This window comes from Xylocopa sonorina, chromosome 9, assembly GCF_050948175.1.
Source record: "Xylocopa sonorina isolate GNS202 chromosome 9, iyXylSono1_principal, whole genome shotgun sequence".
Classification (NCBI taxonomy): domain Eukaryota; kingdom Metazoa; phylum Arthropoda; class Insecta; order Hymenoptera; family Apidae; genus Xylocopa; species Xylocopa sonorina.
In genome coordinates, this window is record NC_135201.1 from 4,703,783 (window position 1) to 4,717,893 (window position 14,111).

General features: G+C 41.6%; 1 protein-coding gene across 1 annotated transcript in view; it reads left to right on the top strand.

The window, feature by feature from the left end:
- The window catches only part of LOC143427463 (interleukin-1 receptor accessory protein-like 1-A), a 150,332-nt gene extending 139,665 nt beyond the window's left edge, over positions 1-10,667 (top strand). Inside the window, exons 5-7 of the mRNA XM_076901627.1 lie at positions 554-718; positions 6,486-6,623; positions 10,222-10,667. Coding sequence (XP_076757742.1) covers positions 554-718; positions 6,486-6,623; positions 10,222-10,661 — 743 coding nt within the window. The 3' untranslated portion in view covers positions 10,662-10,667. The remainder of the gene's footprint in view (positions 1-553; positions 719-6,485; positions 6,624-10,221) is intronic.
- Positions 10,668-14,111: the final 3,444 nt, after the last annotated feature.

The window sequence follows — 14,111 nt, forward strand, 5'->3', positions numbered from 1 at the left end:
CGAGAATAAAACGAATAATTTGAGACTCACTGGCTGAAACAACTCGCTGATTAACCGTGTCGTTCGAGGGATTACCTGTGTACGCGTATAAACATAGAATTGAAAAGTATCCTCTAACAGCTGCTAATGAATGATGCAACCAATGCTTTAAACGACGTCTGACAGGCGATTTTAATCGCATCCGATTTAATCTGTCGCTGGTTACAGCAGCCAACCACGTGGCTCAATCGATCCTCTGTAATTAACCGAGATTTACGCGAGAAATCGAAACGTTTGTAACTTGTTCGCGATTTTTTTTTCTACCCTAATTCGCGTCAGTTAAAGATTTCAAATCTGTCCTTTTTCTCACGCGAAACTCAACGAACAAGATGGTTCCATAAACAATGAGATTCAACGAACACTTTAATGATAACTCACGAATTTTATTAACTCTCTCTTCCAATATTTCGTTCAATCGAACGCTCGATCGTGAAACCACCCAGCACGAAGTCACGTCGATCCACGGAAACGTCCGAGAAAGTGAAAGGAATGCACGTTTCGTTTTTCATCGCAGAGCCACAGTTCGCGTTGGGACTGCAGAATGGATCCTGGCGGAAATCGTTCCTGGTGGGCGTGCTGGTGCTGCTCCTGCTGATCTCTGCTGGCGCGTTCTACGCTCGTTGCTGGCTGCCCCTGGTGCTGCTTTGCCGCGACAAATTCGCCCCCCTCGAAGAAAACGGTAATCGTCAACCTCCATTTATCACTTATTCAACCACTACTCTTAATTATCCGTTACAACATCGCCTTTGCGACGAACTGTCCGACAAATTCGCCCCCCTCGAAGAAAACGGTAATCGTCAACCACCATTTTTCACTTATTCAACCACTATTCTTAATTATCCGACACAATATCGCCTTTGCGACGAACTGTCCTCGTCACTGAATTAAACACCACCTCTTATTGCTCGTTTCTTCCCTACAGATAGACTAAGCGAGCTTTAATCCCACCCTCTATTTCCTAGCGACGGGATTAGCTTTAAAAACGACGTTTATCTGCTCGCAAACGAGCGGAAGAGTAAATAAACGAAGGCTCTAAGTAATTGCGAGAGTGGTATCTTTTATTGGGACGCTCGAGAACGGCGAAGGAACAACGCGGGACTTAATAGCCAGCTACGTCGAGCAGTTAGGTCGCGGCGTTATCGACCGACTTACTCGCACCTCCAATTTACCTCGATTTTTTCCCTCGTCCCATACAACCGCGCCCTTAAGCTTCTCTCCTCGATGCGTTTTCTCTACCGCGAGCCAATTCGATTCTCTTCTTTTTCACGCTTTTTACCAACGAGAATCGACTCTACGCGAACGCTGAAACTGGTGCAACAAATTTTCGACGCCGCGCCCGTTCCTTCCGGTTGCCCCCACAGGAGGCGGGCTCTCTCCTCTAACTCGACTGAAATTAACATATCGAATTCCCATTTCGAGCAAGTTTTACGTATCCCTCGGATAACGTCGTGGACGTCGCTCGATACCACCGCTCGAACCCCGCGCGTTTCACCCTCGAATCACCCTAATATCCCTCGGGCGTTCCTGAATAGCGGACCCAGTTTACTTAATCTTCGGTTAATCCGCGCTCGAGATACACCGTGTGCCCTCGTTCGCTATTTTCTCGAGGCTCCCTCTCGTCGATTCGAACCCGTTGTAATGAAACGCAAATCAGGGTGGTCGTAGTACTCCGTCTTTTTTTTAAAAGTCAGCTGCAACGATCACTTTTCAGAGCAAGTATTTATTTGTGAAAGTGAAAGTCTAGCGATGACGAGTGCACTTAAATACAGTTGACTGAGGCAAGTGTGTTTGTTCTTATAGTATTCTGCATTGACATTTTTTTTGTTTGTATGCGAAAAGTATTGACACGTCATTGTATAAATTTTTCTTGGATCTTAGTGGAATATTTTTTTAAATATCCGTACGAAGAAGAGTAAAATTTTTAGATGCAGCACGCTTACATTTATTCTTCTCTGATGAAACTAAAATACCTTTTTGTTAGAGGATCAAATGGCTGTTTAAACCAGCATGTAAATTAGATTTTGAATACAAGTCTTACGAATGAAATTTTCCCAGCAGAAAGGAAACTTCTTCAACTGATATTTACAACAAACGAAACAAATAAACTGAATTACACGAAAGGCACGCTGTGGAATAAGATATGTACACCAGACGGTCCGTAACTACCAAGAACATGTGGTCCATCTATCTCGAATCGTGTGGGATATACGAACCATCTGTCAGCGTTATGCTGCCATGTTAGTCTCGCTTTCTTTACTACCAAATGAGCCTATTTTCGCTCAAAATCCACGCTCAACTCCTACTTAACTCACTCACATCCAGTGTACTATATTACAACATTTCAAGCAACAGAGCTCGACAATCTCAACAAACATTTTCATACTTTTCATATTCCCTTACTTTATATCCCGTTTCTAATTTTGCAAGAACTACAACATAAATTGCAATTTGTCTCAGCCTGCATAAGAGGCGCGCTCGTAAGTCCATCTCTGTACGTAAGTCATTCGATCCCACGACCCTCTGTCCATCCACAACCCTCGCCAGATAATGAATAATCTCAACAAACATTCCCACACCTTTCGTATTCCCTTACTGTATCGTTAATTTCTAATTTTACAAGAACCAAAACATAAATTGTAATTTGTCTCGTCTACATAGGTGGCGCCACAACCCTCGCCAAGTAATGACAAGCAAACTTTCTCACTTAGCTCCCTGTATTACAACATCACAAGCAACAGAGTTCAACAATCTCAACAAACATTCTGATACTTTTCATAATCCCTTACTTTATCACTTATTTCTAATTTTTTAAAAATCAAAACATAAATTGCAATTTCTCTCAGTCTGCATAGTTGGCGCACATGTAGGTCCACCTCTGTAAGTAAGTCATTCGATCCCACGACCATTTTATCCATCCACAACCCTCGCCAGGTAACGACGAGCACCGCGAAATGCGGCGAAGCGAAAAATCGCGAGCCACGCGCGCGTAACCGGAGTTTGCAAAAGGAGTCGAGGGCCGCGGACGGGTTCCGGCGTTGATCGAGTTGCGCCAAATACGGAAGCTAGAAAATTACCGCGATTACGAGGCGTTCTTGGAACCAGCGCGCCGCGAACGTCTGCCCCCTGGCGGGGCCCCGTTTCCCTGTTCGCGGTGGCCGCTGGGAAGCGGCGGAACGAGTCCACCACGGCTCTCTGTTCGCGAGAACCGAAAGCAGGGCGAGAGCGGTTCGCAGGAAACGACGATTTCGAGAGAAACAACCGGGATAATTAAAATTGCCGCGGCAGAAATTCCGTGGGGACTTTTCTCGCTCCCGTGGACGATTGACCATCCCCGTTTTAATCACTGCCACTGTGGCTGTAATTGTCCTCTGTAGCTCGCTTCTGGCTCTTCAGAAGAGTATCTGGCAACTGTGATTGCAGCAGGATCGTTTTACTTTTATTTGAGAAGTTTCTTTTGTTTCTTTTTTCTTGAAAATGGAGTTTGTGAGCTTTTGAACAAGGTTGAGTCAATTTTAACTGCTGTATTACAATAAGAAATTTGGTAGATTTTGTTTTGTTGCAGTAGTGTTTAATATTTTTTTTATTTGAATAGAGGAGTCTTATTTTAGACAAAAGTTTGTTCGATAATAAGAGTCCTATTTTAATTGAACAGTGTCATTCGAGGCTGAGGATCAATGTTAGGGATTGAAGAATGCGTCAAAAACAAAATATAAGTTTTATTAATCATTATAAAAAAAAAATGAAAACTTTGCTATTCACATAATTACTTCAGTTAATCATTTTTTTCAATCTATAAAATGCATTTGAAACTCTCTCTCTTTTAAACAATCAGTGTAATATAGATTTGGGAACTTTTAATGTTCCCAAATCCCAGTTAAAATTCTTCTACTCTGAAATTGTTCTAATCTTTAGAACAGTCACACTTACTTTTCTCTCTGCACAGAATTTAAATTACTGATCTCTTCGTATTAAATGATTCCTCTACGCCATTCAAAATTCTCTGACAACCGAATTGCTATCGAACCGTGACTCAGTCCAGTCAAATTGTTCTAATGTTTAGAACAGTCACATTTACATTTCTTTTTGCACAGAATTTAAATTACTGATCTCTTCGTATTAAATGATTCCTCTACGCCATTCAAAATTCACTGACAACCGAACTGCTATCGAACCGTGACTCAGTCCAGTCAAATTGTTCTAATCTTTAGAACAGTCACATTTACATTTCTTTTTGCACAGAATTTAAATTACTGATCTCTTCGTATTAAATGATTCCTCTACGCCACTCAAAATTCTCTGACAACCGAATTGCTATCGAACCGTGACTCAGTCCAGTCTCCTTCAATCGTGGCGAGGTAAAAGGTCTCGAAGTAAGCCCGTCGGAATTTTTCCAGCGCGTTCTAAGAGGATCGACCGCGTCTGGCAGCGTCGAGAGATTCACTCCACGATATTTAATCCGTCGCGGGGCCTCATTTATATGCGGACGCGAACGTCTGCCTGGCGTACGCAGAAAACCGCGACAGACTTTTCCACGCGTCCATCCGCGTCGAGCGCCATTCGGTCTACCGAGAATTTTATTTTTATTTGCCGGTCATTGTTCGCCTCCGTCGACGCATCGAGCGAGGGAAGAAAAAACGTCGCTGCGATCGCCTGCGACGTGGCCCCCTCCTGCTGAGACGGCTTCTCTCTTTAACTGTCCGCCATTTTCAGACCAACGAGAGTTTGGTACCGTTTTCCCCTTTTCTGAAATTTCTAGCGAACTGATAGGAATCTGTTGAACTGTCTGAACTGTAAAATAGAGGGAGAGACTAAATTTATTTTATATCGAAAGTGCTTGAATATATTTTGAAGCAGAATTGTGTAAATCAGAGCAAGATAGGATATACTGATAGGAATTTATTGAAGCTTTTGAACTGTAAAATAGAGAGAGAGACTAAGTTTATTTTATGTCGAAAGTGTTTAAATATATTTTGAAGCAGAATTGTGTAAATCAAAGTAGAGAGAGATCTAATTAGTAGATACTATTTTTTATTATATAGAAATGAGAAACAATAGTTTTGAAAAAGACACTATTGAATCTGAATTAAGAAAATTATAGTTTAAGTTTGTAAAGCTGTGTGCTTTGAATTTTAAGGAGATTGTAGTATTTCTTTTTTTTTAGAAATACTATAGATTCTTATATTATGTTGATACATATTGAAAACACTGGTTGTCGCATCTTTCTCTGGCAACGATGCAAACGTGACACAGACTGGAACTGAAATTCACAGCACACTGAAAGTGGTACACGCGGCAAGTGCCTGTTAGAAATAAGATCGTCGTGTCAATTCAGTTTCTATCGACGAACAATCCGTCACTTCCATCGTTTCAAATAGCAAGTATCAACGTGTAAGTACTAAGGTTAGACAATTGATCTCCCATCTATCGACGATGATTGAAAACCTTAATAAGTTTGTTATCGAAGGACTGTCTAACATAGAGGTTCTCGATCTGGTTGCAATGATATCACATCTTCACTGAGATTTAGCAATTTCAGCAGTGGTGTTCGTTTTTATTGCATGGCAACAGCATTGAATTTTCACTGGTTCCTCTTTCTTTTTCCAAAAGTATTCAAACAGCCTTTACAATTATTGTACAGTGAAATTTCGTTGGTCCAACAAAGATGTGGCGAAAAAGTTGAGAACCACTGATCTAACAGAGCAGTATATAAAGTGAGGAATTGTCTCGCAATAGCTTGGTGAAATTTTCCAGTCTTGCTATCGGTTCTAATGAATAATTGCAAGATTGGAACAGTACAGGAAATTTATAAAATTGCGAGCTTATAAATGACAGTGACATTGTTCAAATTCTTTGAATTGCGTTAAGAGTCATCTTGATTAGCGCGAGTTCTCGTCAGCTCAATTACGAGCTCGTACAATTATTATGGAAGGGCTGAAAAATAATAATTGTCACTCTTTTATGCAAATAACATTTTATTTTTAAGCCAAGTTCGTCTGCAATTCAAACTCTTCAAGTATACATTATAAATATCTTCTGAAAAGAAATTAACGCTACAAAATATTTCATTCATCCATTTCAGAAACGCCAAGTTCAACAAAAATATGGACTTAAACTGTCTCCTCTCTGAAATGCTCATAATTTATTATTACCAATAATGGTACAACGCCATTTGTAGCTAAAAAGCTCTCAAACATTATTATTAATTATTATTGCATATGAAAATTAACCATCCCACAAATCAATAAACATTCACCAACGTTTATAAACCAATCCCAACGCAACCCTTTAATCATCCCAAACATAAGAGAAAATAGAGTCGCACCACTTTCAAAGACGTCTCATATGCAATAATTACCAAGCTCCATGGCTGCAGGTTATACCATAACTGCAGCCAGAGGGTGGGGAGGGAGGAACAGCCACGTATTAACCATGGTCACGATTTGCAGACGGGAAGGAATGCGACGCCCTGGTCTGCTACCACGAGAAGGACTCGAGCCTGGTAATCGGCATAGTGGTACCCACGCTGGAGTCGAGGCACCGCTACAAGTGCACGGGTCTGGAGCTGTCCCAGCTGAATCAGAATTGTAAGTCCCCGCGTTTCTTTGCGCGATCAACAGCGATGAGTCCCTCGAGACGCGTTTAGAGCGGCGCAGCAGCCCCTTTGCTTAACAGCGTTTCTTAAAAAGACGAGAGAAAGGTGATTACAGCGCCTGAACGGCTCCTCCGCGATCTTGCTGAGGACCCACGGCTAGAAGAGACCCCTTGGAATTGGTGGCGGTTCGACTAACCGCGTCAAAGGGTAGTTTCTGAGGGAAACTTTGGCGGGTCGAGCTTGGAGAACGCGCGAACACCTGAATCGAAACGGTGGATTGGCTCGTGGAGACGTTCGATTTGGCCCTCGTCAGCCCCCTTTCAGGGATCGAGTCAATGGGTTGGAATTGCTGAGGATTTCGACGGTTCTGCGTTCATTTAAGCGTTGCTTCTCTCATTTTATGGATAGTGCGTCCCATAAATACAGGAATCATTCGCTGAAATAGAAAGGAAGAATACATTGTGGTGTCTCTTATGCGTTTAGAAATTCATTTGCTTCGTGGAAAAGTAGATACTTTTTTAAGGATCGTATGTATATTCATTGATTACTCGAAGAGGCTTAATTGAACGGTGGAGTATTGAATAGAGAGATACGCAGGATCAAAAATATAGGATGTAGCGGATTCTATACTGAGTCTCATCGATTCTAGTGAAACGTGTTGCACTGATACATTCTCGAGCATGTAGACTAATTAAGCGAGAGGATGCGCAATGGAAGGATTATGCACGCTGGTGAATAGAACATACGTGATGTGCTCTGATATAGTAACAGACTAACTTCCAAACGATATATAACAAAACACAGAATTCCAAGATCTATCATAAAATTCTAAAATACAAAATTGCTTTTGCCATAGAAAATTATTAAAGAAAATAGTAGAAACGTTAAAAATTCACTTGTAGCGATAGAATCATTTCACGTCGCATCTCGTACGATGATACGTGTCGATAAATTGGTGTCCTATTTATCAGCCGCCTGCTTTTAAGTACGCATCGATGTCGCGCGTCGCGTCACAGTCGATCAGGACTCGATACGCTGATCCACGCGAGGAAAGTTGCAGTAAAACAGAACGAGGAGACGTAAACGGACACGATCGCTGTTATCGTTTCGGAATAAAGTCCCGTATGGAGGCAGTTCGCGCGTGAACGATGGAACGCGGTCTAGTTTTCGCGAGGGCGCGTCGACCGTTCCGGTTCTGCATCTCATGAATATCAACGGAGCAGAGCGGCGCGGCGTGATAACGGGCGTTGGACGAAAAATATTCGGGCACTAATTTCCTTCTAATTGGCAGGACGAAATTGGGCCGTGTACGCGAGCAACCCACCGCCGCCGTCCTGATTTTATTAATGCAAATTGCCGCGCTTCGCCAGCCTTGATACTACTCTGCGATGCAAACCAGCTGCCTATACATAAATTTCGAGCCCCCCCTCTCTATCTCTCTTCTATCTCTAGTTAACAAACTGCTGTACGTGTGTAGCTTTCTTCTGATCGTTACTTTTTTTTGTAGGGAATTACTATATGATATCACGATGCAGTGATCAGGATTACATGTTCAGATTGCATCAATACGCATCGATAATCAGAGTATTAATGTGGATTAGAAATACATTCTCATTCTATTGATGTGTGAAATAGAAAAGAAGTACAAAGTTATGAAGTGATCAAGAAGATTGTTGTAACTTGACTTACTGATCAATAGAGTCTAGGTTCTACGTTCCCAGGCTATAGTCATTGTTGTCAGTCGGTTTTCTTTGACCAGATAAAGGTAATATATTGATGATGAAAGCTTTTATCGATTAGATTAGAAGAATTGTACGTTACAATTGCTTTATCAATACGTAGGCATCATTGATTGCCTCAGAAGGGTTATACAGTGTTGTTAATCTCTAATAGGAATTAATAGCTGGTAAAAATATATTACATTGTTTCAATAATTATACATGGCGATATTATATCAGAGTTTATCGTCATATATTACTACGCAGAGATACAGACACGTTTCCAATAGTATACGATTACGTATTCGATAGCATTAAGGGTTTTTAAATCGCCATAGAAATACATTCCAATTGTTATCGGTACGTAGTACGATGATATGTCAGTTCGAAGGTATGAATCGGTTTAGATTACAGAGATGCACGTATATACATTCCAGTTTTATCGATACTACTATATATTACGTGCATTGTTAGCCCAGGATATCAGCGCAGATTAGAAATACGTTCGAATTGTATCGATAGATACCTCTTCCACGGACCAGAATAATCAGATTACTAATTCTCTGGCGTTGCACATTATCACGCGCATTTAATAAAGGCTTCTCTTTCTCTGTACACAATGCCAGGGTGGTGTGCTGGAATTTTAAATGAAATAATAGCCGAATGTTAGAACTCGAGCGGCTCTTGGGGGAGCCACGTTGAAAGGGAACTTTGCGCGGAGTTGACGCACGGTTTCGAGGAGGAAATTGAAATTTTCGGCATAAATACCTGCTTAACGTCAATTCCAAGCCACCGCTACATCGGTGGGGGGCGAGCGACGACGGGGTTCTCCAAGTTCTGCGGCATAGTTGGCTGGCATGCCAGGGCTCACAGAGAATCCGGCTCATCCTTTGACTAGTCAACTTTGCCCAGAGTCCATCAAACATTAACGACCGAGAGGCAGCCTCCAGCGCCTATCAACCAGTCCCTCTGCAGAACCTTCCAAGGGTTTGGCCAAGAAATTTCTCGATCGCGCAACTAAATGGCCCAACTCGAGTGTGTCGTTCGCGCCTCCCGTTTCTCACCGCTTCGCTGCGTTCTGACGAAATGCCCTTCGACGTCGTTTCATGAGACAGTAAATGAAGAAATTGTAAAACGTGCAGCGAGATCATCTGGCGAAGTATATTTATAGAATATCGAATTATGCTTACAGACGAGGGAATTGTTGATGGCACACGATGTCTGGTAACGTCTGGAAGTGGTCTTTTGTCTTTTTGTCATTGACACGTTCGTGGACAGTAAAAGTTTTAGCGTGATGGAAACATTGACAGTAATTTTATTTTTAAATTGATTGTGATATCTGAAATTTGATTAAACACGTTCTATAAGGGCAGTCAGATTATCATATTTTCATCGTTGTATGCGATGAACGCTATAGCATCCACGACAATACTAATAATATGGTTATATAAAACTAAATTCAAAATAATTCATTTTAAGATTTGAATGCTATAGAATTCACGTCCACAAACGTGTCACTAACGATTATCGATTACAGAAATTATTTACAAGAAAGATGTTGCTCGCTGTAACTCCTTAACTCTGTGAAATAGTAAAAGAAATGGAATTTAGTTCGCTGAAGCCTGCCAGAGGACGAGAAATACATATTACTCTTTATAAATTATTTACAAGAAGGATGTTGCTCGCTGTAACTCCTTAACTCTGTGAAACAGTAAAAGAAATGGAATTTAGTTGGCTGAAGCCATCCAGAGGCTGAGAAATCCATATTACTCTTTATAAATTCATTCCAACAACAGTTACACGAATGTTATCTAAACTAACTTGATCAGGATGAATCGCAAACCGTGTTAATAAAAATTGCTTCGATTTCAGGGGGCCTGGAGATCGGACCGCACGCAGCGTCGAGCCGCAGAGTGATTTTGGTCCTGAGCCCAGCGTCGTTGGGCAACGTCTGGAACGAGAGCAGCGTCGGTGCAGTCCTGAAACAGCTGTCGACGCTCGCCACGCGAACGATAGTGATCGCGACGAACGACCTGCCCGATCGCACGACGATCGCGAAACGGCTGAGCCGCGGTCGTGGCGAGGCTGGCGAGCTCTCCCTCGATCGTATGAAGATCCTGCACTGGGACGAGGCTGGCAGCCCAACATCCGGTAGCCAGAAGTTCTGGTACATGCTGCGACTCGCGATGCCACCCGTACGACCGATCAGCACGGACAGCGGCTGCCAATCGGTGGCCATGATCGTCCAGGCCAATGGAAAGTGTGGACAGCAGAAGGCCAGATCGCGTGAGAGCCTCGAGGTCCTCGTTTAAACGGCGACTAATGCGATTATTTCGTCTGATTCCTCCTGCGTTCTCTCCTCTGCCTTCGCGCAAGGGACGAGGCGTCATCTGACGGAAACGGCGGACAGTTTCCGCTTCCTTGGTTGCGTCGGATATTCCCTCGAGTTCTGTCGCGACGAGACAATTTCTAAAGACTTCGCTCGTTCAGCAGGGGAGATGATGTCACTTCCTCGTCGAATCTCACGTTGTAAATCAGCAGGTGTAACTGGAGGGGATGTTGGAAAATTTGGATGCAATTTGCATTTGGCGTAGGACTTTTTTTTTACTGCTATTTATGTTTGGTATGGAACTCGCGACTAAATTAATTTTTATTCGATTAATCACGTGCTTGCATTCCTTTTGTAGAATCGAACGATTCGTATTATCCGCCGTTGGTATTAGGAGACTTTGCTTAAGTGGAAAGTACATCGCGAATGATACTACGATTTTAAATATTCGAGTAAGTCTGATCGCGTTAGGGCAGTATAGTCTTTGGTTTGATCCTTTGAGCGTGGAAACAGAACATCGTACAGTTCGATGTACCTTTTTATGGTAACTGTACTGTTCGTGGCAGACATTTGAGATGATTCATTTAGGCTATCCGTCGCGATTTTATCTAGTTTTCCAAATCCGTTTAATTTTAGCCAACGAATGACTTAACGATAGCTATTTAAATGGTGTACACAAGTAGCAAGCGCTCTAACATTTGTGAATCAATTGTGTTCGATCGGTTGTGTAGGTACTTCCCTTTATCCACAGCGAGCGTGACTTTTTCAAACGGTCTGTAACGTCGTTTACCAAAAAATGGTAATCGAATTCTACTACATTTATTATAGAAAATTACCTGTACTTTATCGTAGAGAAGAATGTCTCTTCTTTTCTATCGCGCGTTACATTCTACGGCTCTTACCACCCGGATGTTCAAGTATTCGAAACTCGACTAGCCGTACTTAAATACGAGTACCCTCCAGTATTCGAATTCGAATTTCATGACGTGAACTATTTCTTGTGTATTTGAATTCGTCCTAAAATGGGATCAAATTTATGAGAAAATTTATCTAAGAAGAAAATGATTTGTTCCAAGATGAACGAATGAACAAGATTATACCAGTGCTATGGTAGCATAAATTCGTAGAAACAATTTAATTATCGCACGTCGTAGAAATTTACTTTCTAACAATTGTCGTCAGCTAGTAATTCAGACTTTAATCAATTTCTATCTCGATGGTATCTGGTCGGTAAGAGCTCGACGAGTACTTGGACATTCGTATCTAAACTAAGTAAACGGATCGAAATTTCAGTACCTGTCCGAGTACTCGAAATTCGAAGAGCAACAAGAGCCGTGCAGTACATCCTGTTCAGTCGTTTGCTCGTTGCTCTTTGCGGTTTTACGGAAATCCGTGGAAAAGGGAAACGGGAAACGGTTCACACAGTCTTCCTTCTCGCGCGTGTGTGCCGCGCGTCCTGCAGAAAATAACGAGAAGGCGAGGAAAAACAAAGCGAATCTCGTCGCTCGCGTACATATACATATACATATACATATATATATATATATACGTAATCGCTCGTTGCGAAGACACTTCTTCATTTACTCTATTTGTATATATCGGATAAATCGGTGCTCCATTCTTCTTATTTATTATATTAGCTATGTATGCGTATAGGTCGTATTATTTATGTATCGTTTTAGTTTAAACGCGATCCGTCGAGTCAGCATTCGGGATCGTGGATTATGTAAAGAAAGAAAAGAAACAAGAAAAAGGAAAAAAAGAAACCGCGTTTACGTCCACGAGCGCGCCTCTCATCGAGCGGATTTTCAACGCGTAACTTTCAACGAATGAGTTCACGCCACGAGATAAGACTAATAACGAGCATATAAATATTTTATACTGTTTTGTATATACTTGCGAAGATGGGAAAGGATATATACATATACATACATTTATATATATATCAGTTTTTTTTTTATATGTATATATATACTGTTCTTTCACGGTTATCGTTACGTCGAGCGACTACGAGGAACTTGGAAAAATGTATCTGCGAACGCGACACGTCATTCGATAATCCTCTAATTCTAATGAAACTAGAGTAACCATTATCTGTGAGTATACGAGCGCTATTCTATGCACAGATAATCGCTACTCTATATACGTATATAAATATAAATATATATATATAGTTCTAGCCGTTATATTATATCGCGTAATTGTACTTTAAGCGATTCAGAGACGCGTGGATCCGCATTGTGAGCTTAATTTTTAATGTCGTATGGTAATCTCTTTACTGTCAGTATTACGATACACTAGTGTGTACCTGTCTCGCGAGAATGTGCCCGGACGGATTGAATGTCGCGTCACGAGCAATTGTTGCGGGCCGGGTAAGCAGAGTATATAGACATTAGGAGGTCTACTTGTTTGTTTAGCGATACTCGTCGTTGCATTTCTATTTTGTTTCCCTCTCTTCTTTTTCTCTATCTCGCTATCTCCCTCTCTTTATCTCTCTCTCTCTCTTGTTATACGTCGCATAGTCATCGACGGACGAATACGCGCGATCGTTCTTAGGGTAACCCAGCAGGCGAAACGTATACACACGCACACACACACAAAACTCTCTATCGCTTCTCTCGTTTCCGTTTTATCGCGTTACATTTAACCAGACAGGATCAGGCGATAAAAGACTCCTATGCGTACCAAAAACCAGGTCTGTCTCTCCTCGTGCTGCTGGTCTAATAGATTTCTAGAGAATATTGTTCGACGATTAGGATAATAAACGAGAATATTTATATTTCCAGAAAACCGTGTGTCGGATTTGTTCATCATTCTCACCAACCCGCGGAACGAGTTACGAATAAACTGCCAACTCGTTCGTCGAGAAGAGAAATAAAAGAAAATATCGAGAACGATCGTTCTACGGTAGCTGGGTTCGTAGCTTAAAAATATATACAGCGTGGAAGCGAGTCGGAATAAACAAAAAGACGCAGCGTTATTAGCAAGATAAATAATTCTCGGCATCTATATTTTTCATTTATAATGTAATTAAATTACATAGGCACTTGTACATAAGGCAATTGTTTCCCCCCCTCCCTCCCGCCCCTCTAAGAGTAAAATACATTCTCCGTTGTATGACAAGTAGGAGTATGCGAAATTTTAAATGGAACACGAACATTTTTGGATTTAGTTTAGGAAGAACTGTACGCTCTCTAACGGAGTTAAAAATTGGCAAAGTGGTGTGTTTGTTCACGTTTGATACCGCTGCCATCGTTTACTTTCTGTCACATCTAGTGTATGTATCTAATGTGTACAGGTCGCGAAGCGATGCAGACAGAGAGGGAAGCCAAACAACTCGTAAACCTGTTACTCCTCTCTCTCTCAACGTTTTATGTACATAATCGAAGAACAAGCCTCGACGTTTTAATAAAATTGTTTCAATATACCGCGC